The 27853-nt window shown below is 46.0% G+C and overlaps 1 protein-coding gene across 1 annotated transcript; it reads right to left on the bottom strand.

Moving 5' to 3' along the window:
- Nucleotides 1–27669, bottom strand: Pigr (polymeric immunoglobulin receptor). The gene is made up of 11 exons (XM_032914998.1): nt 27526–27669; nt 19558–19655; nt 10537–10881; nt 7181–7834; nt 5629–5961; nt 4761–5093; nt 3757–3949; nt 3251–3372; nt 2744–2875; nt 2533–2591; nt 1–1508 (listed from the first exon to the last, which is right to left on the bottom strand). The coding sequence occupies exons 2-11, from the start codon at nt 19628–19630 to the stop codon at nt 1413–1415; spliced, it is 2340 nt and encodes a 779-aa protein (XP_032770889.1). The 5' UTR covers nt 19631–19655; nt 27526–27669; the 3' UTR covers nt 1–1412.
- Between the last annotated feature and the right edge of the window lie 184 nt (nt 27670–27853).

A 27853-nucleotide genomic window follows, 5' to 3' on the forward strand; every position in this document is an offset into this window, starting at 1 on the left:
TTGGTGGCAATCATAGACTTTAATTATTAACAGACATTTCTGATTTGATGGCTTCAGCCTAAAGGTGCTGGTTGAAGTACAGAGCTCAGAGAGGAACAGTCTTAATTTGACTATTGGAAGAACAGCTGCTCCCAGGCTCCGTCTTCTTCCTGTCTGCTCAAAACTCTCCAAATGTAAGGGGTCGAGAGTATCTGTTCTCTTATCTGAGGTCCATATGAGTGACAGGAAGGGAAAAGGTGAGACCAGAAAAGAGCCATTGTCCTTCTTCTTCTTCTTCTTCTTCTTCTTCTTCTTCTTCTTCTTCTTCTTCTTCTTCTTCTTCTTCTTCTTCTTCTCCTCCTCCTCCTCCTCCTCCTCCTCCTCCTCCTCCTCCTCCTCCTCCTCCTCCTCCTCCTCCTCCTCCTCCTCCTCCCTTCCTCCTCCTCCTCCTCCTCCTCCTCCTCCTCCTCTTCCTCCTCCTCCCTCCTCCTCCTCCTCCTCCTCCCCCCCTCCTCCTTCTTTCTCCTCCTGCTTCTTTGAAACCAACTCTTAACGTATTCCAGGCTGGCCTTACACTCACTAGGTAGCCAAGGATTACTTTAAACTTCTGGTCCTATTTTTTAACCTCTTAATATTGGGATTGCAGGAGCACACCACCATGCCCATGTAACTTGTTTTCTCTTACTTTTCCTCATGCTAAAGCTCTTTCTCTAATAAGAGCAGAGATCTTGAAGACAAGTCCCAGGCCAAGAGCCAGGAGTTGCCCCATCTGGCTTGACACTAGTCTATCTCACTGAGTACTCTGGAGAAAAATCTCTTCTCATCTGAGTCTCGTGGTGCCCTTATGGCTTGGGTATGCCTTAGACTGCAGGACTTATGTTTCTTTTGTTGCCTATGAGGTGCAGAGGCAAAGGGAATCCCTGGTAATGATTGATAGCTTATCTTAGGGAAAAGACAGAATCTGGGAGGAGGTGGTGTCTCTTCCAGTGATGTTTATAGAAAGGCTGTGGCCTGACTCTCAGCATTTAGTAGACACCGGAAGCCTAGTGAGTTTTCGGATCTGTTGTCTGAATCAAGAAGAGAAGAAAAGAGAGATGAAGGAGAGGAGTTATCCTGACATCCTAGCATATGTGTATAAAGAGGCTTCAAATGGCTTTTCCTCCTGAAATGAGCCCCTGCTCTGAACCCTCTTCTCTCAGAGACACCTCTTGGGCTCAACTCATTTCCACCTTACTCTTTAACAGCAAAAAGAACTCCTCATGCTCTCTCCTAAACAGGCATAAGTAGGCCAGGCTTCCACGGCTGAGGGAGGAACCAGCACACCTCTGAGAACAGGAGGGAAGAGCCTAGGTGATGGGTGAGGGTGGGCTGCGAGTGGATCAATGTGATTCTCAAATTGATTGTCACAGGCAGGGGTAGGTGGTCAGCACTGCCTAGGCTTCCTGGGGACCATCATGGACCTGCGCAGCTATGGTGCTGGACTGAAACAGGAATGCTGAGTAGGCCATGTCAGCTTCCTCCTTGGATGACTAGGAAGAAACAGAAGAGGCATTAGTAGATGGCCGGTGACAGAAAGGACATACATCTGTTTACCGTCTCTGCTGGAGCAAAACACACTTCTCAGACCTCACTCTTAGCCAGCCCCCAGGGCTTAGCAGGAAGAGATAAATTTTGAGAAATGGAAAGTTGTAGCCTCTAAAAATATCTCCCACTGTCTCACTACCCCCTTATGCAAAGCAGGATGGAACACTGTTGGTGGGGCCTGTCCCCAGAAGCTATGCTCTCGCAGTCTACAGGCAAAGTGGCCTAGGTTGTTGTCCACCAAGGTATCCTGTGTTTTCTTCCTCCACTGCACTAGAGGGGCAGCATTTTAGCTCTGTTCTGTTGGCAGGGACTCATCTCTAGGACTGACTTCCACAGGCTAATTCTCTAAATGCATGACGTTTGATGGTATAAGGAGGGGCAGATACAGTAGATAGTGTCAGTGCTCCAAGATGAGATGCAAAAGGACATCATAAGGAATCTTAGGAAGGCAAAGTAGGAGGGCAGTTTGCATCCCAATGGTAGGAGTTGCCTCTTCTGGGATTTCATGATACTGGTTGGGGTGGGCAAGGGCTTCTAGTAATGATCAAGAAGCCCACCATCAATGAACGCCTTCCAGCCTCCTCAGGAGGAAGGACAATCCTGGGGAAACCCTCCAAGGAAGATGTGTGACCATGGAAAGACCCTAGGGCCCCATAGCTCAGGAAGACCACCCACTCAGTCCTCACTGCTAACACGGGACTCTCCACATGTGACTAGATCTTTCGCAGCTGCGAAGCTTACAGCTGTGTTTCACTCCTTCTTAAGCTCCGGCTACGTCAGCAGCACCCACACCTGAAGAGCCTGTCTCTTCCTCAGAAAGGCCTCTTGGATACTGTATTTATAGCATCTTCCCTGTTTGGGGGCTGGGAGGGGGGCGGTCAGCCTCCATGCGGAGGTGACTTGGTCCTGATGTCCAACTGCAGTCTGAATTCCCCATCATGCACTGGGACATCCTTCCTTCTCCCTTACCCTTTTTGCTTTCTTGGATTCCTCTGACTCGGTGGTACACTCGGTGGTAGTCTCTATTTCTGCATGGAGAGAGAGAGAGAGAAAAAAAAAGAGAGTGTGTGTGCATGTGTGTGTGTGTGTGTTCTTAGCCCTTACCCATTTCTCTTCCTTCCTGGATGGGGACAGATCCAGTTCTGCTCTCCCCAAACCTGGGCATTCTCAAGATACATACCATCTTTTCCTTCGAGGACTGTTTCTTGTGTGTCTGGAGAGGCGCCCATGTTGTCATTGCCTCCCAAATCCCTGGAGTTCCTGAAGTCTCCCATGCTAATGTCTGTCCTGTAGCTGCTGATTGACATGCGGTCTGTTGGGCAGAAGAGTCGGTGTCAGTGCCGGGGTAGGGCCATGGGTAAGGAGAGCAGGGTGTGTTGCTCTCTCTGAAATGACCTGGCATATGCCTTAGCAAGTGGGATACCAAGGAGTGCTACCTTTTGATGCTTACCTCCAAATTAAAATGAAAACAGTCTGGCTCCCTTTCTTGGTAGTCAAGATTCTGGGGCCTTTGCCAATCTGTGACTCAGTTCACAGAACTTAATCTAGTTTAAATCAGCCGTGTGAGGGGGTTGTGAGTGCCCTATCTTGAGCCACTGGGACACGGAGGAATAGAATGGGGCATACCAGAGTCACAGAACTGATTAGCTGAGCTGGAGATGGGGCGAGGGGCATCTTGGGTACTCACCTACATTCTTCCGATGTCGGACTCTGGCCACCCACACAGCCACAACACCCACTGCCAGCACCAGACCCAGGGGCACCAGGGTGGAGACTAGGACTTTGGAGCTCCCGCTTTGTCCACCAGCACTGCAAGAGGGATTAATCCAGCCCATTACTGAGAGCGAGATCATCAGAATGTGCTAGGCTACCCCAGCTGGAGCCCTCCCCGACCCTGTCTATATTTTTGATGTAGATCTCAAGTCTGTTTTGTTAAGGGCCAGCTCCTCACCCCTGCCCTGAACCAGCAAGTCAAGGACCTGGCCTTCTTTATACTCTGGGCTTGAGACATTGAACTGGACGGTTCCAGCTATGAAAGAAAGGTTGTGCTCCTTCTCCTCTGCTGACAAGCATACTCGAAGGCTGTGAGAGCTGACCATCTGCCGTTCTCTCACACCCTCTGCTACTTGGTTCTAGTGACCCAGACTTGGAGTTTGGTCTCTGGCGTGTTCTCTGTGTGGGAAATCTTCTCACCTGCCAGCATTCCCAGATGCTCTGTTCTCCTGAGCTTGGTCTCCCGCATTCTGTATCTCTCTTTCGTCTGCAAAAAGCCTGGGGTCCAGATTGGCTTTGTTCTCATTCTCACTGACAGAGGATTCCACTACCTCTTCCTCTGGAGCAACTTTTGCACGTGCGTTTGCGTCTGTCGGGTTGATGTGGGGTGACCCTGAAGCAGAGCAAAACAAAACAAAGCAGGTTACGGTTTTCCTCTGTGCTTTTAAGCCTGTGGGTTGCAGAGAAATCTCGGGGTAGGATCTTAAAGCTCCAGAGGTGGACTAGCACTAGACTTGGAGGTGAAAACCTTCTCTAGATCCCCAGACACTATTTCTACTCATACTGCTTCCTACCCTCTGGTCATCAAGTTCATTTCTGGCATCAAGGATCTAGGTAACAGATCCACCTGTGACAACAGGCTGACAGGGAGATTCTTACAGCACCAAAATCCTGTCCCAGGAGCAGAGTGAGACAGGGCTGCCTCTAGGCAGCAGATTAGCAATGGCTTCTCTTCAATCAGTTTTGTTTTACACAGACTTCGTGAGATTTCCAGGGGCTAAACTGCCCTCACTATGTAAGATATCTTATGTGACATTTTAAACAGAGGCTGGGAGTGCAAACTTGTGTACATGTTAATGTTGTTTTCTTTCCTCTTTCTTCTTTCGGTGTCAGGAGTCGAACCTGGGGCATCGTGGATGAGAAACACATGCTCGAATCTAAGCTATCCTCTCAGTCCTGGGCCTTAGTGTTTTTTGTTTAAGATGAGGCTGCCAGGCGGTCGTTCGTGAGCAGTCTTGTGCAGATGCAGGAAGAGGAAGTGTACTGATATGAGTCTGACTCTGAGACTGCTATGTAAGATCACTGGATGGAGAGGGGGCTTCAGTCTGGCACTCTCTTATTCCTTCCCTCTTAGAGGAAAATCTGAGGACTACCCTGATCATGGGAGGCTATGGGTGCTGGCACTGACTGCCCTCGGGACTCACCTCTGGTCCTCTCTTCAACTGCTACATAGATGGCTGTAGTTTCTCCATAGACCTGACCTTCTTTTACCCCACACCAGTACCAGCCTTCATCTTCCTTTTTGACCGGGTTCAGGGTCATGGAGACGATCTGGCTGCTCTGGTCACAGCTCACAGAGGACTGGCGGGCACCTTCATCGTGGCTCGGCAGGATGTGGCAGCCGTCATTGCTCCACTTGCACCAGTATTTCTCCTGGGAGTAGAATTTGCACGGATAGTGGCAGGAGATTGTGAAGGTCTCTCCTATCACCGCGGTTGCGTTCTGTGGTGTCACCTCAAGGTCTGGCTTCTTTGTAGCTGGGGGGAGGGGGGAGAGAGAGGGGCAGGAAGACATGGACACAGAGATTGAGACTTGGAGATGCTACAGGGGAAGGAGAGGGGTGGCTTCAGTGTGTGGCGTGTGTTGCCCCTGAAGTTAGCATTGTAATACATTATTCTGAATACATAAGAAGCAGAAATCTATGCTAATAGGATGACAATTGATGACCATCATATCCATCAATCCAGAGTCTGATGTAGTATACAGCCTTGCTCACTGGCTTCTGCTTGTCTCTCTTACTCTACAAAGAGCCATGTCCAATAGTCTACAGCGGATATCTACCTAATGCAAAGTAGGCTAATCCTTCCGATACCGGGAAGTGTGGCAAGTGATGGTTGAAAGAACCTGGGGTGCTGGTCACAGGTGTGGAAATGTGACCTCTGGATAGGAAGGTCCTTCCTACACCTGTATGGATGGAGATAGCATAGCAGAAAAGATGTCTAGGGGACGTGACTGCTGCTATCGGGATGCTCTTCAGCCTCCTCTCTCCACCTGGTGTAGATCTGTGCTCACCTTCAGCAACCTGCAGTTCTATCGTGCTTCTCCAGCGAGAGTCACCATTGGTAAGACACCAGTAGAAGCCAGAATCCTGGGTGGTGAGCTGGTTGAGGATGACAGTGTAGGCGCCACTGCCCGGCTGATCGAACAGTGCCAGTCGGCCTTCATATCCTTCTTGCACCAGGGCCTGGGTCCCCACGAGCACCGGGCAGCGTCCATTCTCATCGGCTTCCCAGTGACACCAGTACTTGAGGCTGCTGCTTTCCTTGGGGTTATAGGGACAGACGATGGCCACAGAGCCTCCTGTGACACCCTTCACAACAGAGCGAGTATTGGGAATCGTGGACTCTGGAAGTACAGACGGGGATGGTGTGACAGGACTGAATGTACCAAATAGCCTTGTGCACCCCAAGCAACATTTCTCCCCATGACATCCACTACGGAGACAGAAAGGTTTAGACAAGTCACCAACCCCTCCTGAGAATATAAAAACAATTTTTATTTGTGTCTGAATCTATAACCAGAGTCTGAAGGCCAGACTCCAATGACTTCAGAATGAGTTTCTCATTCCTCTCTTCCCACCTCATGCTCGACAGGTAATGGAAGGCATTTAAGAGATAATACTGGTCTCTCTCCTTTGCCTTCTTATCAAATCTCTCTCTAAATAAGCATTCAATATATTTCTTTTTCTAAAAACTAGCTTAAAGTATTGTACCTAAATTAAGAAAATATATTTGGAATAGGTCTGCTTTAAAATATAAACTAAAACTATGTGGTATGATTTTTAGAAACCAAAGACCCCAAGAGTCATCTCTGAGAGTACAGTGGCTAATGCAGTCGTCAAGAGAGAAACCATGGTGACTGAAGTTGTCAGGGATGGGGAGAAGACTCAGAGTTGGGAATAGAAAAACGGTGTCAGGAACATAGCCCCCTCCAAACTGTGTCAGAAAAGTCATAGGAACAGGTATTTTGAACTTCAAATACTGGCTTCCTGCTTCTTATGAGGAGTCTGTGCTTTAGGGTGAGAAGGAACAAGGGTTGAATCCTGTCTTGCTGATGGCTCGTGGAGGTCTAGCTGCTGAGCCAGATTATGCTGTGTAACAAATTACCCTAAAAGCTGTGGGAGTGGAATCTTTAGATGCTGGGTTATTGCCTTTCCAGGAAGCTTTTAAGGTCATGGTATGCCAATGGTCTTCCACCTGAGTGTGAGAGAAATGTACAACTTGCTCTGGAGTTGGTTGGAGTAGGAAGGGGAACATGGGTCTATCATTGGTACTGAATCCCATCTACTAGTCAGGCCCCCAAAGGGGTTCTACTTTCCTTATTCTTGTTAGCCAGAGATAGCCATCAATAGGTCCTTGATAATACAGAAGAATAATTGGGAAATTAGCCTAAGATAGACAGAAGCTACATTTTCTGGCTCTCCTCAACTGCATCCCACACTGTACTTGGTTCAAGACTTTCCAGCAAGGAGATGCTGCTGATGGATGTGAATATCAAGGAATATGTCAGAGGGGTAAGCTAGTGTCTCACCTGCCGTCCCATGCCACCCCACCTTACTTCTCACCTTCATTGACAAAGAGTTGCCAAGCCTGGATGGGCCAGCCTTCCTGAGGCAAACCAGAACTGTGCGCTCCACACTGGTAGTGCCCTGCATCCTCCTTCCTCAGGCCTGTGATCAACACACTGAAGCGGCCTTTGCCATCCCTGGGGGTTAGCAGGATCCTGCCTTCAAAGGCTGGATCTCTCTTCCCCAGGGTGTTGATGATGACATCACAGGTTTCCTTGTTCTTCCGACACAGATATTTGGCATCATTTGCCACTTCATGGCCCAGGTCACATTCAAAAGTCACTGAGGACCTCAGGTCTTTATAAAGCAGCTCTGGCTCAGGCTCTAGCACCTGGAGGTCAGCATTATTTTTATCAGCACTGGGGCCTTCTCCAGCTTGGCAAACATACAGTCCAGCATCACTGGGCATTAGGTGGCTAATGGTGACATAGAATACATCGCGGCTGGTCCCTTTCATAAAAAGGGTTGCTCTGTCCTTATAGCTGGGGTCCACGTACTCAGTAGAGTCAATGACAACTTCGCAGGACTCTCCTCTCTTCTTACACAGGGATTTCTTGCTATGAGCATTCCCCTCTTTGAAACGGCATTCGATGGTCACAGTTCTGCCTATGTCCTTTGTATAGACATGGGTGTCATTTGGGAACTCAGGAACTGTGGAATGAAGAACAGGGGTGAATTATAAATTTTGTTTTGTGACATCGGGCCATTAGTTGTAACCAGTGAGGGTTCTGGATAGTCTAGAATGCCCTCCTCCCTAGACGAACACTGTCCGAATTTTTCTATAGGAACTTATACAACAGTACACCAAAGAAAAGACCTCCAAAGCAAAGGTTTTACTTTGATTTCCCCCTGCACTTGTTTTCATGCCATTCTTCTCAAAAGCAAACCATAGAAATGAGAATTCTTCTTCCCAAAGGCAGACCATAGAAACATGACCCCTTTATCCTAAAGCCATCCACAAACTATAAAAATATTACTTTCATCTTCCCATTCTTTTTTTGTAAAAGCTGCCCAGAAAGAACCTCCTGACCTACCATTCTATATGTTAAGGTGTTCACTGCCAAGTCTGCCTCACACTCCAACAAGAAGTACTAGCGCTGAGGGGCCGGGGAGAATCTGAGATGATGGGCCTTTCTGGGTTTTCCATTTACACTGCTTCCACAAGAGTTCACATGTATTTTGTCCTATCTCATCTCTATCTGACCACTCCTGCCTCAAAAAACCCGAGATTAAATCCTATATTTACATGGGCATTGTGAAGGTTCCTATGAATGTAAAACTTCAATAAATGGAGCTCTGGAGAGATAGATCAAGAGTTAGATACTCTTCCAGAGAGGACCAGGATTCAATTCCTAGCATCCACCTGGTGGTTTACAACTGTCTACAACTCCAGTCCCATGGGATCTGACAGCTCTTCTGGCCCCTGAAGGTACCAGGAACTCATATTATACACAGAAATATAGACAAAATATTCATACATATAAAATAAATTAATTAATTTAAAAAACCAACTTAGTTAAATGAAGCCATGTATTCTCTTGTTACCCTGTCCTTTGTTGAGGTCTTGGCTGTGACTTTTGTGAGTGAGGTCAGTAATTACCCATCTATCTCCTCCCTCTGTCAGGGCCCATCCTAACTTCCATCTCCTCAGGAAGGGTTTCTGTAAGCTGGTGCTAATTTCTCCCTTCTCTCCTGAACCTCTTCATTAGTCACTATGTCTAGTCTAAGCTCTACCTCTGTAGACTGGAGGATGGAGACATTTTCTTCTCTGCTTGAACAGCATCGAGTTTTGGTAGGTGCCAAGTTAACATGTATAGAAACAAACAGAATTGAATGGGAACTGTCTAAAACTATAGTCCAAATATGTTGGGTTGCCTTGTGAAGCAGAGCCTGCTATTGGGATCAGAGCCTGTATTCCCAGTATCTGTAGTATTCTTCTAGGTATCCAGAAGGAGTCAACTGTGAATACCCCTCAGCTCTTAAGAATCCACAGAGCACAGAAACAACCTTCTTATTTAGTGTACAGTTGATAGCACGCACATCCCAAAGAGCGATGCGTATCATTCAAAGCCCCACGTATTCACTCTCTTGAGTTTTTTCTTTTAACTCTGAGACAAGCAGAACTCTTGTCAATGGTGAACCCTTAGCAGAACACCCTTTTCTCCCTCTCTTCTTTCGGTGTTTAGAAACCAACCATTTCAGGGGCCTAGACTTTAATAAAGATATGAAATTTATGTTGATAGTCCTAATGAACCAATGGATCCCACTAAAATCCATTTTATGGAGAAGCCTTTTGTGGCCCCAAATGCTCTTGGTGTATTTTCTTCCTTGTTAGGTGTCACAGATGTTCTATAAACTAACGACATGACAGCCCCAAGGATGATGAAGCAGAAGGTTTTAATTGTAGACATGAGGGAGAGACAACAGCCAGAGGCATCCGGAAGAGTCCAGAGCAGACAGAGGTGGGAGCAGAGTAGACTCTCTGTCTCTGTCTCTGTCTCTCTCTCTCTCTCTCTCTCTCTCTCTCTCTCTCTCTCTCTCTCTCTCTCTCTCTCTCTCTCTCTCTCTCTCTCTCTCTTTTTATCTCCCCTTTCTCTCTTCTCTCTCTCTTACTTTTTGATGTATATGTGTGCCTCTGTGTGTGTGTCTGTATGTGTGTACGTGTCTGTGTGTGTGTGTGTGTGTGTGTGTGTGGTGGGGCAAAGAAAGTGTGGACCAAAACAGGGAGCATAGCTGAAATAGCATGGTATACGAAGGAGAAAGGAGTAGCTGGGGGAGAAAGGAGTAGCTGGGGGAGAGGAAGGTCCATGAGCTAGGGAAGTTCAGAGTAGGGTCAGGATACCAGCATGGGCTTTGAAATGTCTAAGAGGTAGTTGTACTCCTGAAGGAGGCCGGAGGCTTTAATACGCTTTGGTATACTAATAGGCACCACAGATAGCCATTTGTCCCATCTGTCAGTGGTAAAGGAAATGGCCCCTTTGGAAAACTGGTTTCAAAAGTTCCTGAGGAATTCCTGCTTTTGTCTGTCATCCGGAATTTGAGGAAAAGGAGTTTCCTTTGGACCTGACAGATGTTACGTCTCAACTCTATCAAATATAACAAAAACTGTCCTTCTGTCACCAACTGCAGCCCGAGATGCTTGTTAGAGACCCAGAAGATATGGAAAATCTCACCCATTTCCTCATATGTCTTGATGTTCTATTATGAAAAGTCTGCCTCAGGAGGAAGGAGACTTCAGACTTCATGTCAAGAAACCCTTCTGTAGGAGGTATTTTCCTCCAGCAAACTCTCTCACCAGACCTGAATTGATTTCATTTGCTTTGCCGGGAAGCCCAGGATGTCTGAATTCTTACCCTGGCTGACCTCTAGGCTGACATCGAAAAACAGGCCTCGGTTAGTGGTACCCAGACCACACTTGTAGCTCCCAGTGTCCTCCTGGGTGAGATGTGCAATGTTAATCACAAATGTGCTATTCTCCGGGAAGTTGATGAGGCTGGCTCTGCCTGAATAGTCCTTCGAGAGGTAGCCATTTGAAGAGATGAGGGTTGCGCAGTAGCCGTTGGCTCCTTGTCGGCACCAGTATTTCCGGGTGTGCCGGTTGACAGAGGTGTCTGGGTAGTAGCACGTGATGGAGACCGAGTTACCTTCAATACTACTCACATCCTGGGGACCAAATATGGGGCTTTGTGTGGAGACCCCTGTGGAAACAAAAGACAAGAGCTCTAAAAACTGATAGAGGTTGAGAAGGCTGATAGGATCCACATAGCTCATGCCGAGGAATGAAATTTCTAATGTATGTGTATTCCCTAGTTTTTATGTGATGCTACAATCACACAACGTAAATGAATTTACACTTTACAAAAGTAAATTGCTTAATTATAATTGGGTTCAATTTTAATTGTAACGTGATAAGTAAGTAAATTCCATTTTGTCCCGGGCATCCACTTTAGTAGCCGTTGGCCTCTGACCTAAGTTCGAAAAGCTCTAACCTCCTCCCCTAAATTGTACAACTGTTCTGAAATGATTAACAGTTTGCTCTGGCTTCTGTAAACACGCTTATCACTGTTGGCAGGAGAAGCGGCAGTTTCTCACGTAGTTATAAATTCTGCAGAAGTGGAGTGATTATTGTGTTCACCTTTACAACCCTTCTCTCCATCTGGTCAGGTGAGGCTAGCTACCTTGCTAGCAGAAATAATAAATCTGGCTACTTCTAATCTGTAGTTGAGTCCGTGGTCTTCTCTTATAGTGGCATCAAACTCCACAAGAATTTTGGAGGTCCCTGAGAGATTCTGGGAGACTCTAGACACAGGGCCAAGGATCCAGGATAGACCCAAGCAGGGGCAAGTCTGAAGCAGATTTGGAGATCTGGGGGGCACCTGAGATCATGGGTGCTACAAATTAAAAAGTCACTAGTCATGAACAGGTGCTAGACAGTACCACAATTTGGAGGCCCAGGGGCAAACAGTTCTATATGGGGCAAGCAGTTTTGTGAATTTGGAGGCCCTGGGGTTCCCCAGACTGTGACCACTGCAAATTTGCAAATTGAAACAAAGTGGAAGCAAGCATTGTTGGCTGATTGTTGATTGTTGCTCAAGACAGTACTGATCAGCGAGTTGTTCTGGGAAGTCCTGACATCTGGGGAGACATGGAGAAGACTGAATGTGATTGTAGATCCAGTCTCCAGAGATAGAGAAGATGTCCTCCTGTACCCCTGGCTGTTTTATGTTTGTTTTGTTTTGTTTTGTTTTGGGCACATAAGTGAAGGTGTTCAATGTATGTGTCTGACTCCTCTGACCGTGTGAATGTTTTGCCTTTTTATATCGCTTGTGTTTGGTGGATTCGGTTTGTCTGGTGGGCTTATGAGTTTTGTTACAGAAACGGGAAGCGGACACGTCTCTGATGAGCTACAAGCTGTAACACTCCCAGGAGTTCTGTGAACAGACTGTAGAGTTAAGATGTCATCTAGAAAGCTACCCACTCTCCGTGAACTAGAATGGCTTATTTTTATGTGGGATGGCCAGATGCAGGGTCCTTCAACCCCCAGATTTCCAAGAGAGTCTGGCACGTGGGCTCAGGGAATCCTAGTCAGCTAGACCAGTTTCTTTATATTGATTGTTGGTTCACTCTCTTTGTTAAGGCCCCTCCATGGCTGAAACATTGTGCCCTAAAACAAGGTTCCTTTGTTTTAGTTACCAAGTCAATAAGCCAACGGCTGAGTAGAAACCTAAGTAAAATACCTGATCTTTCTATACTGGCTCCTGTGGAGATGGATTTTCCCCTACCAGTCCAGGATCCAGCCATCTACGAGGGGGACCATGCACCGACAGTCCCACGAATCTACCCTACTTTGCCCTCAACTTCACGCACTTGGTGTGTGCTGGATTAGGTTCCACCCCAGACAAGCAAGATCTCAGCTATTTTCCCTCTCAGAGAGGCACCCCCTACTGGGCTCCAATCCCTGTCACCACAAGAGGCTTACCAGGAGCAGAGATCCTGACTTCCTTATCTAGTTTATGGCTTTTTATTTTCTTAACCTGTACAATTGGAAGACTCAGAACCCTCCCTTCTCTGATATGCCTCAAGCCCTCATCAACTTGTTGGAAACTATTTTCTTTACCAACCAACCCATCTGGGAGCTTCTAGGTATCTTTTTTTACTGCTGAGCAGAGAGATGACTGAAGCCAGGAAGGTTGTGATGGGTCCAGGGTTAACCAGGGTAGATGCAGAGGAAAGATGTGAATGAATATTGCCCTCAGTTTTACCAAACTGGGAACCCAACACTGACCAAGATAAGGGGGCACTAGACACCTATTGCTAGACCTTAGTGACGGGAATGAGAGCAGAGGCCCCAGTTAATCTCTCAAAGGTATTCAGGGGAATCACGACTCTCTTGCTGGGCTCCTGAAGCACCTCCAGGAAGCTAACCAGAGGTTTACCTCTATACATCTGGATGGCCCTGGAAACCAGCAGGACATTAATATTGCTTTTGTCACTTGTTGGGCCCAGATATTCACAGGAAGTTATAGAAATGAGAACATCTTGAGGGAATGAATAGGTCATAGTTAGGAATTGCTCAGAAACATTTAACAGTAGAGATCCAGGTGAGAAGAAAGACAGAAGACTGGTCAGAATCATGGTGGCTATGTTCAGAGAAGTGCCTGATAAAAACAAAAAGGAGATTGGAGAGGGCCCAATACACATATTACAAAGATGGAGGACAGAGGAAAAAAATGCTCTACTTGCAGGCAGGAAAGAGGAGGCAAATGCTCAAAATGACAAGATCAGACTGGCAGGGCTGAAGCTCTATACTAATGAGCCCCCAGGAGCACATGGTCACAGGAAAAGTAGGGGGTAGAATTCTGGTTCTATGGGTACAGCCTACTCAGTGTTAATTCAACTCCTGCCCCCCCCCCTACTAAGGAAAAGAACCACCATACAAGGAACCACAGGGACTGGAACGTATGCTTCGACCATCACCTAAGAAGTAAACCCTGGATGAGGTACTGTTTGAGCACCCTCATTGGTAGAGACTTGTTGAGAAAACTTGGTGCCACCATCATGCTCAATGAGAAGTCGTAAGCCATTCTGGACCTAAGGAGTCCATGCCCAGTGATCTTGGTGACTTGCCCTTTATCAGAAGAATATAAAATGACAGAAAAGAGTAATGAGGAACTGGGAACAGGTGACCCCTTCCTAACAATGCTAATGTTCCCTAGAATGTGAAACCAACTCCCCTGGACTGGCCTCATTCCGGCCACCAGTTGTTCAGCTCTCAAGCTCAGCCTTGCCCTTAGAGCAGTACCCTATCTCAGGAGAAGCTAAGGCAGGCATTAGAAAGTGTCAACTGCCTTAGAGATGCCGGTATTTTGGTTCCCTGTCACTCCCTTTGAATGACTCCTCTGCTCCTTGTCATTAAGGCACTAAAGACTATCGTCCTGTTCAGATCTTAAAGGAAGTATGTAAGAGAGTGGACATTATCCCCAGACAGTACCGAATTCTTATGCTTTGCTCACTCTATTAAATCAAGGAAAAACTATATACGGCATCTTAGACTTTAAGGATGTCTTTTTCTCTCTGCCTCTGGCACCTGTGAGCCAACCAATATTTGTGTTTGAATGGGCAGACCCTGAGTCAGGGTTCAGTGGCCAATTAATGTGGACTTGACTACCCACAGGGGTTTAAGAACTCCCCTCCTCTGATGAGGTTCTCAATGCGGATCTGCTTGAGTGCCTCCAAGAGTACTTGAATGTCGCCCTCTTGCGGTATGTGGATGATCTCTTTATCACCACCCTACCTGGAGAAGTGAAAAAAAAAAAAAAACCAACCACAGAGGAACCTTGAAAGGCTTCAGAAGCTGTGCTACTAGGTGTCTGCTAAAGAGGCCTGAGTGTGCTCTAATAAGGTAACTTATCTGGGGAATTGCATTGAGGGCAGCAACAAGAAGACCCTGCCCTCAAGCCTGATCCATGTTATTCTGGATATCCCTGAGCCGCAGGGTAAAAGGTAGGTGAGAGAATTCTTGGGTACAGTTAGAAACTGCGGAATGTGGGTGCCCAGCTTTGTGGACACAGCAAAGCCGTTATACAAGAGCCTGTGAGGAAATGATACCCCTGAGTTGGGAGGGCAAAGAAAAGGAGGCTTTCCGAAGGTTCAAGGAAACCTTGATGTGAGTCCCAGTGCTCAGGCTACCTGACATTGATAAACCCTTCCAGTTGTTTGTGGAGGAACGACAAGAGGCGTAGTGACTCAAACTTTTGGATGCTGGAAAAGGCCTGTGTCCTATTCGTCTAAATGTCTAGATCCCATTGTAGCAGGATGGCCAACTTGCATCCAGGCCATTGCTGCCACAGCACTAAAGTTAAAGGCTGCTGTTAAAGGCGACCGTTGATAAACTAACCATGGAATAGGAAGGAGATGGTTGTCACAGTTTCCCACTCCATTGAGATGCTCCTTGGAGGAGCCTCAGAGCGCATCTCATCCACCATCAGGTTCTTCTTTTAGATGCACCCAGGATCAGATTCTCACCTTCTGCAGGGTTAAACCGAGCTTCCCTCCTGCTTGACCCTGAAGAACAGCTAGTGCAGTACAGTGCCCAGGCCATCAATCACATGTGGTATGGACCATTGGACCTCTGAGACCAGCCCCTTGGGCAGACAAATACAATCTTACTCACCTATGGAAGCACTTATGTACAGGATGGGTTCTGGTATGCAGAAGGGGCTTTAGTGACACTCAGAGGTGATCTGGGTGCAACCTCTGCCTCAAGGGACATCAGCCTAAAAGGTAGAACTGATAAGCCTTAACCTAGGCACTGTCGACATCTGTACCATAGGCCGCACACCTTTGCAACATACCCATGGTCCTTTGTACCAGGAGTGGGGCCTGCCAGTCTCTGCAGAAAAGATCAAAAACAAGGAGGAGAAGCTTTTGGCTGCCAGAGAAGCTTGCTGTTATCCATTGCTGAGACACAAAAAGAGATTTGGTAGAAAACCAAGGCAACAGATTTGCAGATGCCAAAGTGAGAAAAATAGTCACAAAGTAAGTGAGGCCACCTCAACATTAGGCCCTCCACATGTGTACATCAGTAAGGAAGAAAATTGATCCAGACAGTAGGAGTTCACTGAAACTGAGGACTCATAGATGTTCCACATGGGGCCCCCATTCTACCAGAAGCTTTGGGGTCCTCCCCTTCTCTCTCAAAGCCATTATGGGATCAACCAAATTAAAAGAATTAATTAGGGACAGGTGCTTTCTCAGTCACCTACATGAAAGAGTTGGAGTTGAATGAATTACCCACAATGTGCCCCCTGTGCTGAGGTGAATCCAAGAGAAGAAACAATAGCACCGCAGGGTGTTCAAGGAAGGGGCTTAGTTCCAGAGAACACTGGGAGTTGGATTATAGAAGTTACTCTGACAAGATTCGGTTATCTGTATTTGCTAGGCTTCATAGGAACTTTTCCAAGATAGAAAACTTTCTCACAAAGTCAGATACATCCACTGTAGTTCCTAAAAAGTTACTGATGGGGATTATTATTTCCTGATTTGGTCTTCTTCCCTCTTTGGGGTCTAACAATGGCCTACTTTCATGGTCAGAGTCTCTCAAGCACTAAAATGCTAGAATACACTGTAAATAGTCTTGCTCCTGTGGGCCCCAGAGTTCAGGACAGATAGAAGGAGTTAACAGGACTCATAGAGATATTAATTAAATCTGGGCAGAAACTGGCAAGGGGTGGTTAGAGCAACTTCCTACTGTAATTTTTAGAATCAGATTTTCCCCCAACTGGGATAAGCGACACATTTTGAAATAATCTTTGGTTGTAGCCTCCACTTATTCCTGCAAAGAGAAAGCCACAGACTACTGAAATGTCTAATTATTCTTCCTCGAGTCCTCACAAACATTGCAACAGATGATCCGAGATATCCGCAGTTACCTATCGCCTGCGCCACCCCCTGAGTACAGGTTCCAGCTCAGGGACTTGGTGTGTGTCCTTTGCCTGCCCAGCAGAACCTTGAACCTTCTAGGAAGGGGCCATATCCAGTGATCGTGACAACACCAACAGCCATTGAGATAGTGGGGGTTAAGGCTTAGATCCGCCACTCTCATCTAAAGATGGACACGACCAGCCGAAAGAAAGGAGAAAAATGGAGAGTAATGCAAAATCGTCATCTGCCCCTAAAGGTGCATTTCATCCACAAGACTCAGACACTAATGTTGGGAATCTTGAAAGATATCTTTTATACTTGGCCCACTGAAAATGTTAAGGTTTGGGACTGGGAGTTGTCAAAAGGATCATGCATCTTTTATCCATGGTCAGCTACTAGAAAAATAATGCGTATTCTCCAAAATGCCTTCCCTGCCTTTGTTATATTTGATCTATGTGACCCTTTAAGGGGTATTCAGTCCAGGCTGACAAAAAAGATGAGGATCGATCACTTCTAAAATGTAATATGTTTGAGTTGATGTGGTGGTCACTCCCAAGATGCGATAAAAATATAGTAAATGAAACCATTTTCCATTATGTCCAGCTGATGGACCAGTCCATTACCACCAGCAGGAAGGAGATTATTATTGTCCTGATGCAAGCTGTGAGACCGAGCTTGTTGGAGAAAGCACTCAGAAGGCAGAGGTAGGCGGATCTCTGTGAGTTCAAGACTAGCCTGGTCTACAGCTAGTTCTAGGAGAGCCAGGGCCATACAGAGAAATTCCATCTCAAAAACAAACAAACAAACAAAAAAACCCCAAACACCAAAAACACGTTTTTAAAAAAGCCAGCTGCCTCTTTTACCAAAGAGGAGGGTGTCTCCCCTTCCTGTCCTCTCTCCTTGGACCACTACACACATGGTAATAAATCAACCTTCAGTCTCCTCCAAAGAGTATATGGTTATAGACTCAACCTCAACTGTAATCCAGGCCTCCATTTTAAGTGGGGATAGGTGTCAATCTCTCAGTTACTCCAACTGCCACCCGATCTGAGAATTTAAATTGTGAACCAGAGGAAAGTAAGCTTGCCCTAGGAGACCTCCAAGGACTAGGTACTTGTTTAATATCTTCAACTTACAGTTACTCAGCTTCCCTTTGTGGCTAATCCCGCAGTGCTCACATGTACACAGAAGAGTCTGAATACATTAGAATGCACTTCCTGGCTCCTTTAGAGAACATGGTGGGCCTGCACATTTGACCTCATTGGAGGCGTAACTGCTGAATATCTAGAGTTTTGGCCACGGGAAGGACATCTCTACATTCTAACCTATATCCTTCCCCAAGTCGATGTGTACACTGTAGAGGAGCGCAGAAAACAGTAGCCTGTGTATATAGGATACTCCCACTGTGAGGGCCAGGGTCTAGTTAGAGGAAGACCTGGCTGCCTTCGGAATGGCGGCTTTAATTATTCAAGACCACGACTTCAAAGTTCTAAACAATAGAGAAGACCAGGACACCAAGCGCCTCAATGATTCTGCTGGACAACTAGAAAAACAAGTAGGATTCCTTAACAGAAATGGTTTTATAGGACGGCTGAGGATGACATTTGCTATTCCCTAAGGAGGGAGTCTTTGTGCTGCATGAGGTGAAAAACCTGTTTTTATGCTAACGACTAAACCTGGAACCATTAAGCATGGTCCAGAAATACTTAGATGCAAGGGCAAGGGAGTCTGCCAGGCCCCTAGTTGATAGCAATCTGGTTCCTCTTGGATTACTTCAACTGCTTTTGCCGAACCTACTCTTCTACTGCTCCTTGGTGTTACGACCAGCCTTGGAATTTCAAATTGACCGCGGGTGAACATACATTAAAGAAAGGAAAATAAAAAATAGTCATGCTAAAATAGTCCTACATGTTCATTATCAACCCGCACCTTAGCAGGCACGGAGAATGTGGTAGCTAGTAAAATTCCATTTTGTAACAGGCGCCCATTTTAGTGGTCATTGGCTTCCGACCTAAATTCCTAAAAGATCCAACCCCTTGTCCCCTCCCCTAAACTGTGTAACTTTTGTGAAATGATTAACAGCTTGTTCTGGTTTCTGCAAACTTGTTTATCGCTGTGGGCAGAGGGACCGGTTTCTTGTGTAGCTGTGGGAGTGGGGAGTGAAGCAGTTGTCATGTGGCTGGGGGAGAGGGACAATTCTTGGCCTAGCTGTACATTCCACACAAGTGGCGTAATCGTGGTGTTTGCCTTTAAAACCTTTTCCCCATCCTGGTGGTGTGGCACGGTTCTGATTTGGCTTAGAGATGGTTGCCTTGCTAGAAAAAAAAAATAAATTTAGCTAAATTATAATCCAAATTGCGTCTGTGGTCTTTTCCTGTGGTCCCGAATTCCACAATAGTAACTCATAAACAATAATCTTTTTAAAGACAATCAGTAGTAAGCTAGTGGCATCTTGACACTACTTTCGTAGAATGTTTTGCCTTTGATTTATAATTTCCCTTTGTAAATGATTTCCTTTCATACACTGAGAACATTAAGGACCAGGAAAATTAGTTAATTTAGTTAATTTCCCCTAAATGACACAATTCAGAAAAGATATTTGGCTTGAGGTCAGCATTTTTTTTTGTTTTGTTTTGTTTTTTTTTCCCTCCCTCTAGAGCGGACCCTTTACCAGTCTCCTGGCCTTAAAATTAGGCATTTTCATCTCTGTCTCTGACTACCAGTGCTTATCGGATGATTTTAGCCATGCCTTTTCTGCATTGGCCCTGTGTGACTGTGTCTTAAAGGGATACATATCTTGTGAGAGACGAACTCTGATGTGTGTGTGTGTGTGTGTGTGTGTGTGTGTGTGTGTGTTTGTGTGTGTGTGTGTGTGTGTGTCTCCATGAAGTCGGGATCAAGAAGTCTACCAGAAAGAGTTTGAGCTGGGGAGTTGGGGCCATCAGACCTACCTGAGAAGACAGTTACCAAGAGGGCGAACAAGGAGAGCCTCATTGCTTGTGGCTTCCAAGGAGGTTGCGGCATGATGGTTCACTTCTTGTATAAGCTGCTGAAAGACAATAGCCCATGTAGATGAAGTTCCTCTGTAACACCTATTTGCTTTCCACATCCAGAAAATGTGTAAATCCTGTTGAATTAAGAAATGATGCATAGATGGTTCTTCCTCAGAGCTAAGGACTCCTGGTTCTCCTCTCCTCTTTCTTTCCCTCGTCTACAATAAAAACCGTCCTCTTACCCAATACATGCTCTTAATTGCTCTTCAATAGTTGTAAGTATCTTTGTCTTCTTACCTAGGCTGCATGCTCCTTTGGGGTAGGGAAGCGGATGGCGTTCTTTGTTGCCATGTGGGACTCGGTATTGGGCACACCATAACATGGCCCTGTCTTTCCCTGTCAGTTCCCCTCCCTACACCCATGGAGGTGAAGGAGGCTGACGTGTTTTGGGGTGGGTGTTGAGCAAACTGAGACAGGAAGAAGAGTTAAACAAGTCTGGTGTTTGTAAAAGGATACAAAAGCGTGTGAATGTCACAAAAGGGTTAAAAGTGAGAAAGGGTAAAGTGGAGCTGGGGGGAATCTGAGCCCTGGCTTGTCTGGCTCACTTATTCTCTCAGCCTCTCCTCTGCTTCAGGGTTCTGATCTTACGCTTCTACTGGAGGCTACAATGCCGATCGAAACTGACAGCATGACCATTCCATGGAATGGTTAAGAGGAAGGTTTTTTGAGAGAGAGAGAGAGAGAGAGAGAGAGAGAGAGAGAGAGAGAGAGAGAGAGAGAGAGAGAGAAACAGACACAGAGAGACACAGAAAGACAGACAGAGACAGACAGAGGGAGACATAAAAACATAGCAAAAATAGCAGGGTTATAAGGAGAAAGAGTAGCTGTAAGAAAGAAGCCCACGAGCTGGAGGGATTTTAGGGTAGGGAAGGGGCTAGGGTGTGTTCTTTTGATACTGAAGGAGCCTCGAGGCCAGCATGAGCTTTGATAAGCTAATAGGTACCACAGGTAGCCATATGTTCCTTCTACCAGAGGTGAGGGAAATGACTCCTTTTGGTACAAGTGGAACCAGCTTTACAAGTTCCTGAGGAATGCTGATTTTTGTCTAGCCACCAGACAGCCTCCTATAGTTCAGGCTGAGACCATTTCTGGATATTTGGACTGCCTTTTGGAGTTTGGGGAGTTAGAGTTTCCTCTAGACCCAAAATGATTCATTTGAGTTTTACAAGTACCCTTGAAATAAGACAGACAGAAAGACATAATCACAAGAAAATTAAGAGCTTGAGGTTATGAGTTCTGCCCAAGATGTCTAACGATTCCATGATGGGGTCAGAGACAAAATGGAGATATCACTTTTCCTGTCCGTTGAGTTCTGTCAGAAAGAGATGGAGGACGCAGACAACCCATGTGGACTTCGTCCATAGTCCAGGGCTAGAAAGGACTGAGGCTTGGGCCCATTCGAGGTTGTACTATCTCATGGACCCAGACTATACCCTAGACTCTAGAGCCTAGAGGACGACAGAAGAAAGGAGAGGGGACTCCCCCACTTTCCAACAGACTTTGGGGACTTTGCCTGACTTTAAACTTTGGAATGAGTTGATGGAGCTTTTAAAGGAGAAAAATAATGATAATAGACAATAATGAATGCTCATAAAGATAAGGAAACTGTAAGCAGAAGGCAGGCTGGGTATTATCTCTTCCCTGCTTGCCCCTGACTTCGGGTTCCCAGAGACTTCCTTTACAGCTGAGCCAAGGGCAATAGAGTTGTTTATCTTAGTTATTTCTTTTCCCCAAGGGAATTTCCCTGCAAGAAACCCTTTTATTTCCTCGTAGAGATAAAGCTATTCTGTTCCTCTAGTTCTTTGGAAGAGTGAGGGCAGGGTTGGGGACAGACATGGGTGTCAGATGGTAACTAAAGACTGTTTTACCAGGGTTAATGGCCCGTGATTTCTTACCCAGTCAATAATAAACTCCTAGAGCCTTAGCCAAACTGAGCTTAATTTCAATGTGATCAGGTGCTTGGAGTCATCTGAGTGGCCAGAAGCTTCCAGAAAGGAGCAGCTGTGAGGCCAATCTGTTCCCTAACAGTTGGGACGGGTGGTGCCAAGTCCCCAGGACCTGCCCCTTGTGCTGGTCTTGGGTGCAGTCACAGGTGGGAAGGCCGAACATTTTCAGCTTTTAAGAGCCCAAACCAATGGTGGTTATCCCTTCTTCTCGGTCATGTCCTAGACTAGAAAAGCGAGTTCTAATATTCATGAGGCAGAACCAGTTGGGCATGCTACCCTCTTCTGGGTAGGTAAACTGACTTTCCTGTTTTACAGAGAACAGGTAGCAGGTTTTCCATGGTCAGGGACCTGACTTCTTGCCTTGGCTTATAATCATTTTGTGACACATTTAGATGGCTAGGTTGGTCAGCTTGGAAGTAGGGAGATACATGCATACCTCTAACTTTGTGTGTAGCTCCAAGTCAGGTGTGAGAGCACTGGGTGCACACATTCAGAAGGGAAAACTTCAGGGAGGGTCACCGTGGCAAGAAAGATAAGAGTCTACTCCCAGGGCCCATTGTGGGCAGGAGACTTTTTCTTTCTTTTTAAATGTGAACTCTCTCTCTCTCTCTCTCTCTCTCTCTGTCTCTCTCTCTCTGTCTCTCTCTCTCCCTCTCTCTCCCTCCCTCTCTCAAATTAGAGCTAAAATTTGGAGCAGGTTCTCTAGTAGCAGCTGAAAAGACTCCAATGTTTAAGTCATTTTCACCTCAGTCAAACCTTTCCCAAAGTCCAGGTGATCTAGAGCTTAGGGAGGCCCCAAGAGCAGGGCGATTAGATTTGAATCTAAGAAGGGAAAGAAACAGCAAAGAAAGTACTTACTTGTTGCACCCCCACACCAGATGTTTTGCTAGGCTCCTCTCATACATGATTTAATGTATTACCGCAGATCCCAGGGGATAAATGCTATTATCTTATTAGTGCAGATGGGAGATCTAAAGGCCAGGGATTCTTGACCCCAAGACCTATATCAGAATTGGAACCGGACCATGAGTCTATTATCACTTCTTGCGTGAACCCAGAGATCAGTTCTCTGGGGTTAGAAATATGCTGGAGCAATAGCTTAGGAAAGGTAAGTTTGTCCTGACTCTTCACCTCCACTTGGAAGCTACATTTTCCTGTTAGCAAATGGCTTCTCTCCCCAATTAATGAAGTGTAATACAGCACCGAAAGGGCCCTGTTTCTATGCTGAGAAAGGATTCTGATATACAGAAACAGTTTCGTTCCTCTAGAGCAGTAGTTCTCAACCTGTGCGTTGTGACCTCTTTGGGAGTCAAACAACCCTGATTCACAGGGTTGCATATCCGATATTTACATTTATGATTCATAACAGAAGTACAATTAAAGTTATGAAGTAGTGATAACAGTAATTTTATGGTTGTATGGTGGGGGGGCGGTGATCACCACAGCATGGGGAACTGTATTGAGGGGTCAAAGCGTTAGGTAGGTTGGGAACCACGCCCTAGAGGGATGAGTTTGTGTGATGTTTTACAAGATCAAGGGTTATTTTGTATACACCCACAGCCTACACCAAGTATGGTGTGATTGTAACCTTTTGACTTTGAAAACCTTACCCTCTATGTATTGTCTGGGCACCAAGAGTCTTTTCGCAGGCAAGGCCTACTTTTGTTCAGCCCATTAGAGGACTCGCTGTGCTCTTAGTTGGCTAAGTGTGGTGTTCTGTAACTTCCTTGAGTGGATTATTTCACTAGTATAGTAAGTATACTTGCACTGGAACTCGGGCTGAGCTGTATTTCCACTGATGTGGCTGAGATGTTCCAGGCTGTCTGTGTTCTACTGAGTTTGTTTCCTCAAGTTTGCAGATTGGAGCAGAAGCATGGCCACAACGGAGTAGAGTTTACCCCCCTCCTCATAAACCCAGTTTAGCTGGCTCCCCTTTGGTTAAAGTGACTGCTTTTCAGCTTGTTGGACAAACCTTTGCTCATCTAATCTCTAATGTTCCTCTTTACAGGAAGGGACACCTGGGCCCTACTAGCTTGGCTAGTAAGCTATCTATTCCTGTATCCCCTAAACAGCCTACAGTTTTCACAGCCCAGGAGAAGATAAGATGGAGTTCCCAAAACTCCAGGAGCTACAGAGGAGAAATAGAACACGAGTTAAGAACACCAGAAGCCAAGCGTGACACTTTCTGGCATCTCATGAGTACGAACTTGAAGTAGTCAGACAACCTGAAGCTGAGAAGAATAGGGTGGGGACGGCTTGGCTGCACTGGCTTCTCTTCATTTCTTCCTTGGCAGGAACTGAATAGTCCCTTCTCCTATTCCAGGAAGAGCATTGCCTAAGTCCATGTGGGATTATCACTTTCACCTCTCACAGACCAGGAGTTGAGCACAGAGTAGCATGAGCTTGAAGATTGGCACATAAAGAAGAGTGTTAGGGATGGAAGAGAAACTGGTAGGTCCAGCCCTCCATTCTCTCATGAGGATAAGGAATAAAAGTCTAATATTCAGGTAGAATATACTGACACAATGCTTTCATCTATAAAATGTGTATGAGAGTTCCAGACTCTTCTAATTTGGAAAGGAACTGCCTTTCTATGGGAGAACAGAGGGAAAGATAGCACTTAGCTTTCAACTCTGTCACCTGGGGGCTGTGTGGGCTTTTAAACTGAGCCTACAGGTCCTCCTCTGCAAAGGGAATAAGATTCTTTATCATAGAGGGTTGTTCTACAGATCAAATAACAAAGTCCTTGCAGAGTGATGGGATTAAAAGTGTTAATTCACCCACCTCCCCTACAAAATCATTGAGGTCTTCTCTTTCTTTGGGTCAAAGAGTGAAGGGGGACTAGCAGACTCTTAGCTGGGCATCTTATCAAGACTTGGAGAGAGCTATTTATATTTAGATCGAGCACCATGACTCTGGAGACAAGCATTGTAGCTTGAGTTAAAAGAACACATGAGAATTCTTTCCAAGACCTTTACTGATGTTAATTTTTTTTTTTATTATTAACTTGAGTATTTCTTATTTACATTTCAAATGTTATTCCTTTCCCGGTTTCCAGGCCAACATCCCCCTAACCCTTCCCCCTCCCCTTCTGTATGGGTTTCCCCTCCCCATCCTCCCCTCATTACCGCCCTGCCCCCAACAATCACATTCACTGGGGGTTCAGTCTTAGCAGGACCAAGGGCTTCCCCTTCCACTGGTGATCTTACTAGGCTATTCATTTGATGTTAACTTTTTAATCCTCACAGTTACCCCAGGAAGCAGGGCCTAAAGTGCAAACAGGTAAGTCATCTGCCCATGGTAAGTGCCCAAGTGAGAACAAGAGAGGAACATACCCAGCACTCAGAGTAGATCTTTGGCTCTCACATGATAGGCACGGGCTGTGTACTTGAACAGCATGCACACACATGTATATGCCACACACATACATGCATATACTACACACATGTATATAGCACACACATACACACACGTATATGCCACACATACACATGTATACACCACACACACGCACATACATATATACATCACATACACACATGTATATACACATGTATATATCACACACATGCACATATATATATATATATATACACCACATACACATGTATACACCACACATACACACACACACACACTAAAGTAATAAAAATAAATATTACAAAAGGGCATAGGAGCTTAGTGACTCTGATGTGCTGGAGGGGCTCTGGCTGCTAGAGGAACCAGCGGGAAGAGGAAGGGGCAGACAGAACAGCTTTGGAGAAGAGAGTCAATTTGTTCTCTCCTTGGAAAGGCAATTCTCATGAAAAGTCACCGGACCTGGAGTTGGTGCCAGGAGATCTTTCTTCCTGAAAACCCTGGTCATTGTTTATTTAGCACTGGGCATGGGTGAGGAGTGTTACCTTTGTTTCCTGAGTCTGGTTACATCCATGCCAAAGCTCTGCCACTCCTGCTATGCTGTGTCAATGCCAGCGACTCTGGGATCCTGGCTTCAGTGTACCCAGAGTCATGTTTTCTATTGTGCCCAGTGCAAACATGTATAGGTCGAGCGTCCCTTGTCTAAAATGCTCAGGATCAGAAGTGGTCTCCATTTTAAGTTTTGGGCTATTTTTAGATATCTGATACGATATCTTGGGAATAGTATCCACGTCTAAACATATCCTGAAGAAAATTTTATATATATATATATATACATACATACATACATACATACATACATACATACATACATATATATGATTGGTGCCCAGTACTAGTGTGGAATTTTTTGCTTGTGTGATATTGGCATTCCAGATTTTAGAATTACATATTCGGGAATACTCAACCTGTAATTAATTAATTACTTTAGAAATGGAGTCTCTGTGTAACCGACCTCTAACTCACAATCCTGCCAACCTTCCCCCTTAGCCCCACAAGTATTAGGATTAGAAGTGTGTTCCAGTTGCATGTATTTTTTTTTTAAGTTAAGTCGCTTGCTTTGCTAGATGATCTCAAAGGCCCTTTAAAACCATATCAGAAAGGGTGTATCAAGATATTGTTTGGAACTGCTGGATGACTCTACTTCCTTCACATTAACGCATGAAGACTTAGCTGCTTCAGCTGTGAGATAAAATGCTGTCTACCCTCCCCAGCTCCTTGGTGTTTAGGTGTGGGAAGGAGATGAAGCTGTGAGGCCCCAGGGCAAGTGGATTTACTGAACTAGAAAAGCTGAAGTGATTGGGTTTCTTGTGAATGAACCCCACAGATCTGGAGATGTGCTGGGAAGCAGGTGGTGGTCACAGAGTTGGCTGTTCTCCTGACTCCTGGTTCAGTTCTTTGAACTACGACACCACATCCAGGGCCGGCAGACGCATGAGTGGAAAGATTCACACATGGCCAAGCCTCTACTTTCACCTACCAGATAGATGCCTTCTCCCCAAATCCCCGGCACTGGCACATCCCTCTTGATAGTCAAGAAAGCGCTACATCCCTTAGCAGCAGGGGAGAGGGATAATAAAAAGTGTCTTACAAAATGTGTGTGTCTCGTTGGCCCAAGTATAGTGGCCGCTACACAAATGGAGCCCGTGCCGAGGATGAAGCTAGGCTGGTGGTACTGTCCTTTGGGATTGGCTTAGGAATATTGTCGGGATGGGGTAAGGCTGCGAGGGCTGAGACCGGTGGTTGCTTAGGTGCTGGGTCAGGGGGTTCATCGGGCACAGGGCTGCTGTCTGCACCCAGGAGGTGGCTCTGCTCTCTACTTATTCTATTACTCTGCAGGGACATTGCTCTCCATTTAAAGCAGGGCAGAGTGACATCGCAATGCATACTTGTTTTTAGTGGCACGAATATGGGGAGGCAAGCCTAGATTGCAAATAGAAATGATTTTAGAGCCTCAGAGAAGCCCATAAAAAAAAAAAGAATTGAATGTGGCCTCCTCCAAAAGGTAGCCGAGGCTATGTGCTCTGTTGTGCAACCTGCATCCAGATCTCAATTCATTCTTGAGTAATGGAACTAAATTAAGGTGCCTCCAACTTATTACTAGATTGCTACACTTTACACATATTTTCTCCTTTGGACCCACTCTGTCCAGCAGTGACAACTGTTATTTTTAAATTCCCATTTTACAGATTAAGGCTGGAAAGATCAGGTACTGTGTAAGTCAGCAACTATAGGAGGATAAGGGAATTAGGGTTTAAGGGGAAACAGATGTTTTCTTCTCACCTACGATATTTTGCAGAAAAGGCTGAGGCATGGCAGTGTACATACCTGCCTTTCCTTGGACCACTGGGATCTACCCCTGGACTCCCTGTGACATACAGTCACACCATCTGCCCTGCCCTCCTCACCTTCTCTGTGAGGCTGATAACTGGGAAAGCGGTGGATCACCTAAGCTAATATCCCAAGAAGCATCCTATCCCAGTATCCCAGGAAGCACACTTACTTTTAGCTACTTCCTTCTCTCCAGGTGATTCAGTTTCGGGCACAGCCTGCCAGCCAGTGTGTGCCCCTGCCCTTCTAGAAGCTTCCAGGGAGGCACTGGTGACTGCTGTCAAAACTGAAACTGTGCTCTGGCTTGACCCGCACCTGGCTCTTAAAGGGCCGCTGTCCCATAGTCAAGGTAGCCAGCCAGCCCACGTGACTCCCACAGATCCTTGCTCTCCTGGCTGGCTCCATTCATTCTACCCTGTACTTAGGGAGACACCATCACACGTAGATCCTCCTTTGTTGCAGCTTCAGGATATGGGGACAGAATGTCCCCTTAGTGTTTG

Source organism: Rattus rattus, chromosome 10, assembly GCF_011064425.1.
Source record: "Rattus rattus isolate New Zealand chromosome 10, Rrattus_CSIRO_v1, whole genome shotgun sequence".
Classification (NCBI taxonomy): Eukaryota; Metazoa; Chordata; class Mammalia; order Rodentia; family Muridae; genus Rattus; species Rattus rattus.

What these genes read in the sequence shown, in the direction of transcription:
- Pigr (XM_032914998.1), bottom strand. Translation starts at nt 19,630, where the DNA reads ATGCCGCAACCTCCTTGGAAGCCACAAGCAATGAGGCTCTCCTTGTTC. An exon ending in CTTGGTAACTGTCTTCTCAG is followed by an intron (nt 10,882 to 19,557) that starts GTAGGTCTGATG and finishes TTGTTTCCACAG; the next exon opens with GGGTCTCCACACAAAGCCCC. An exon ending in AATCCAAGAAAGCAAAAAGG is followed by an intron (nt 1,509 to 2,532) that starts GTAAGGGAGAAG and finishes GTTTCTTCCTAG; the next exon opens with TCATCCAAGGAGGAAGCTGA.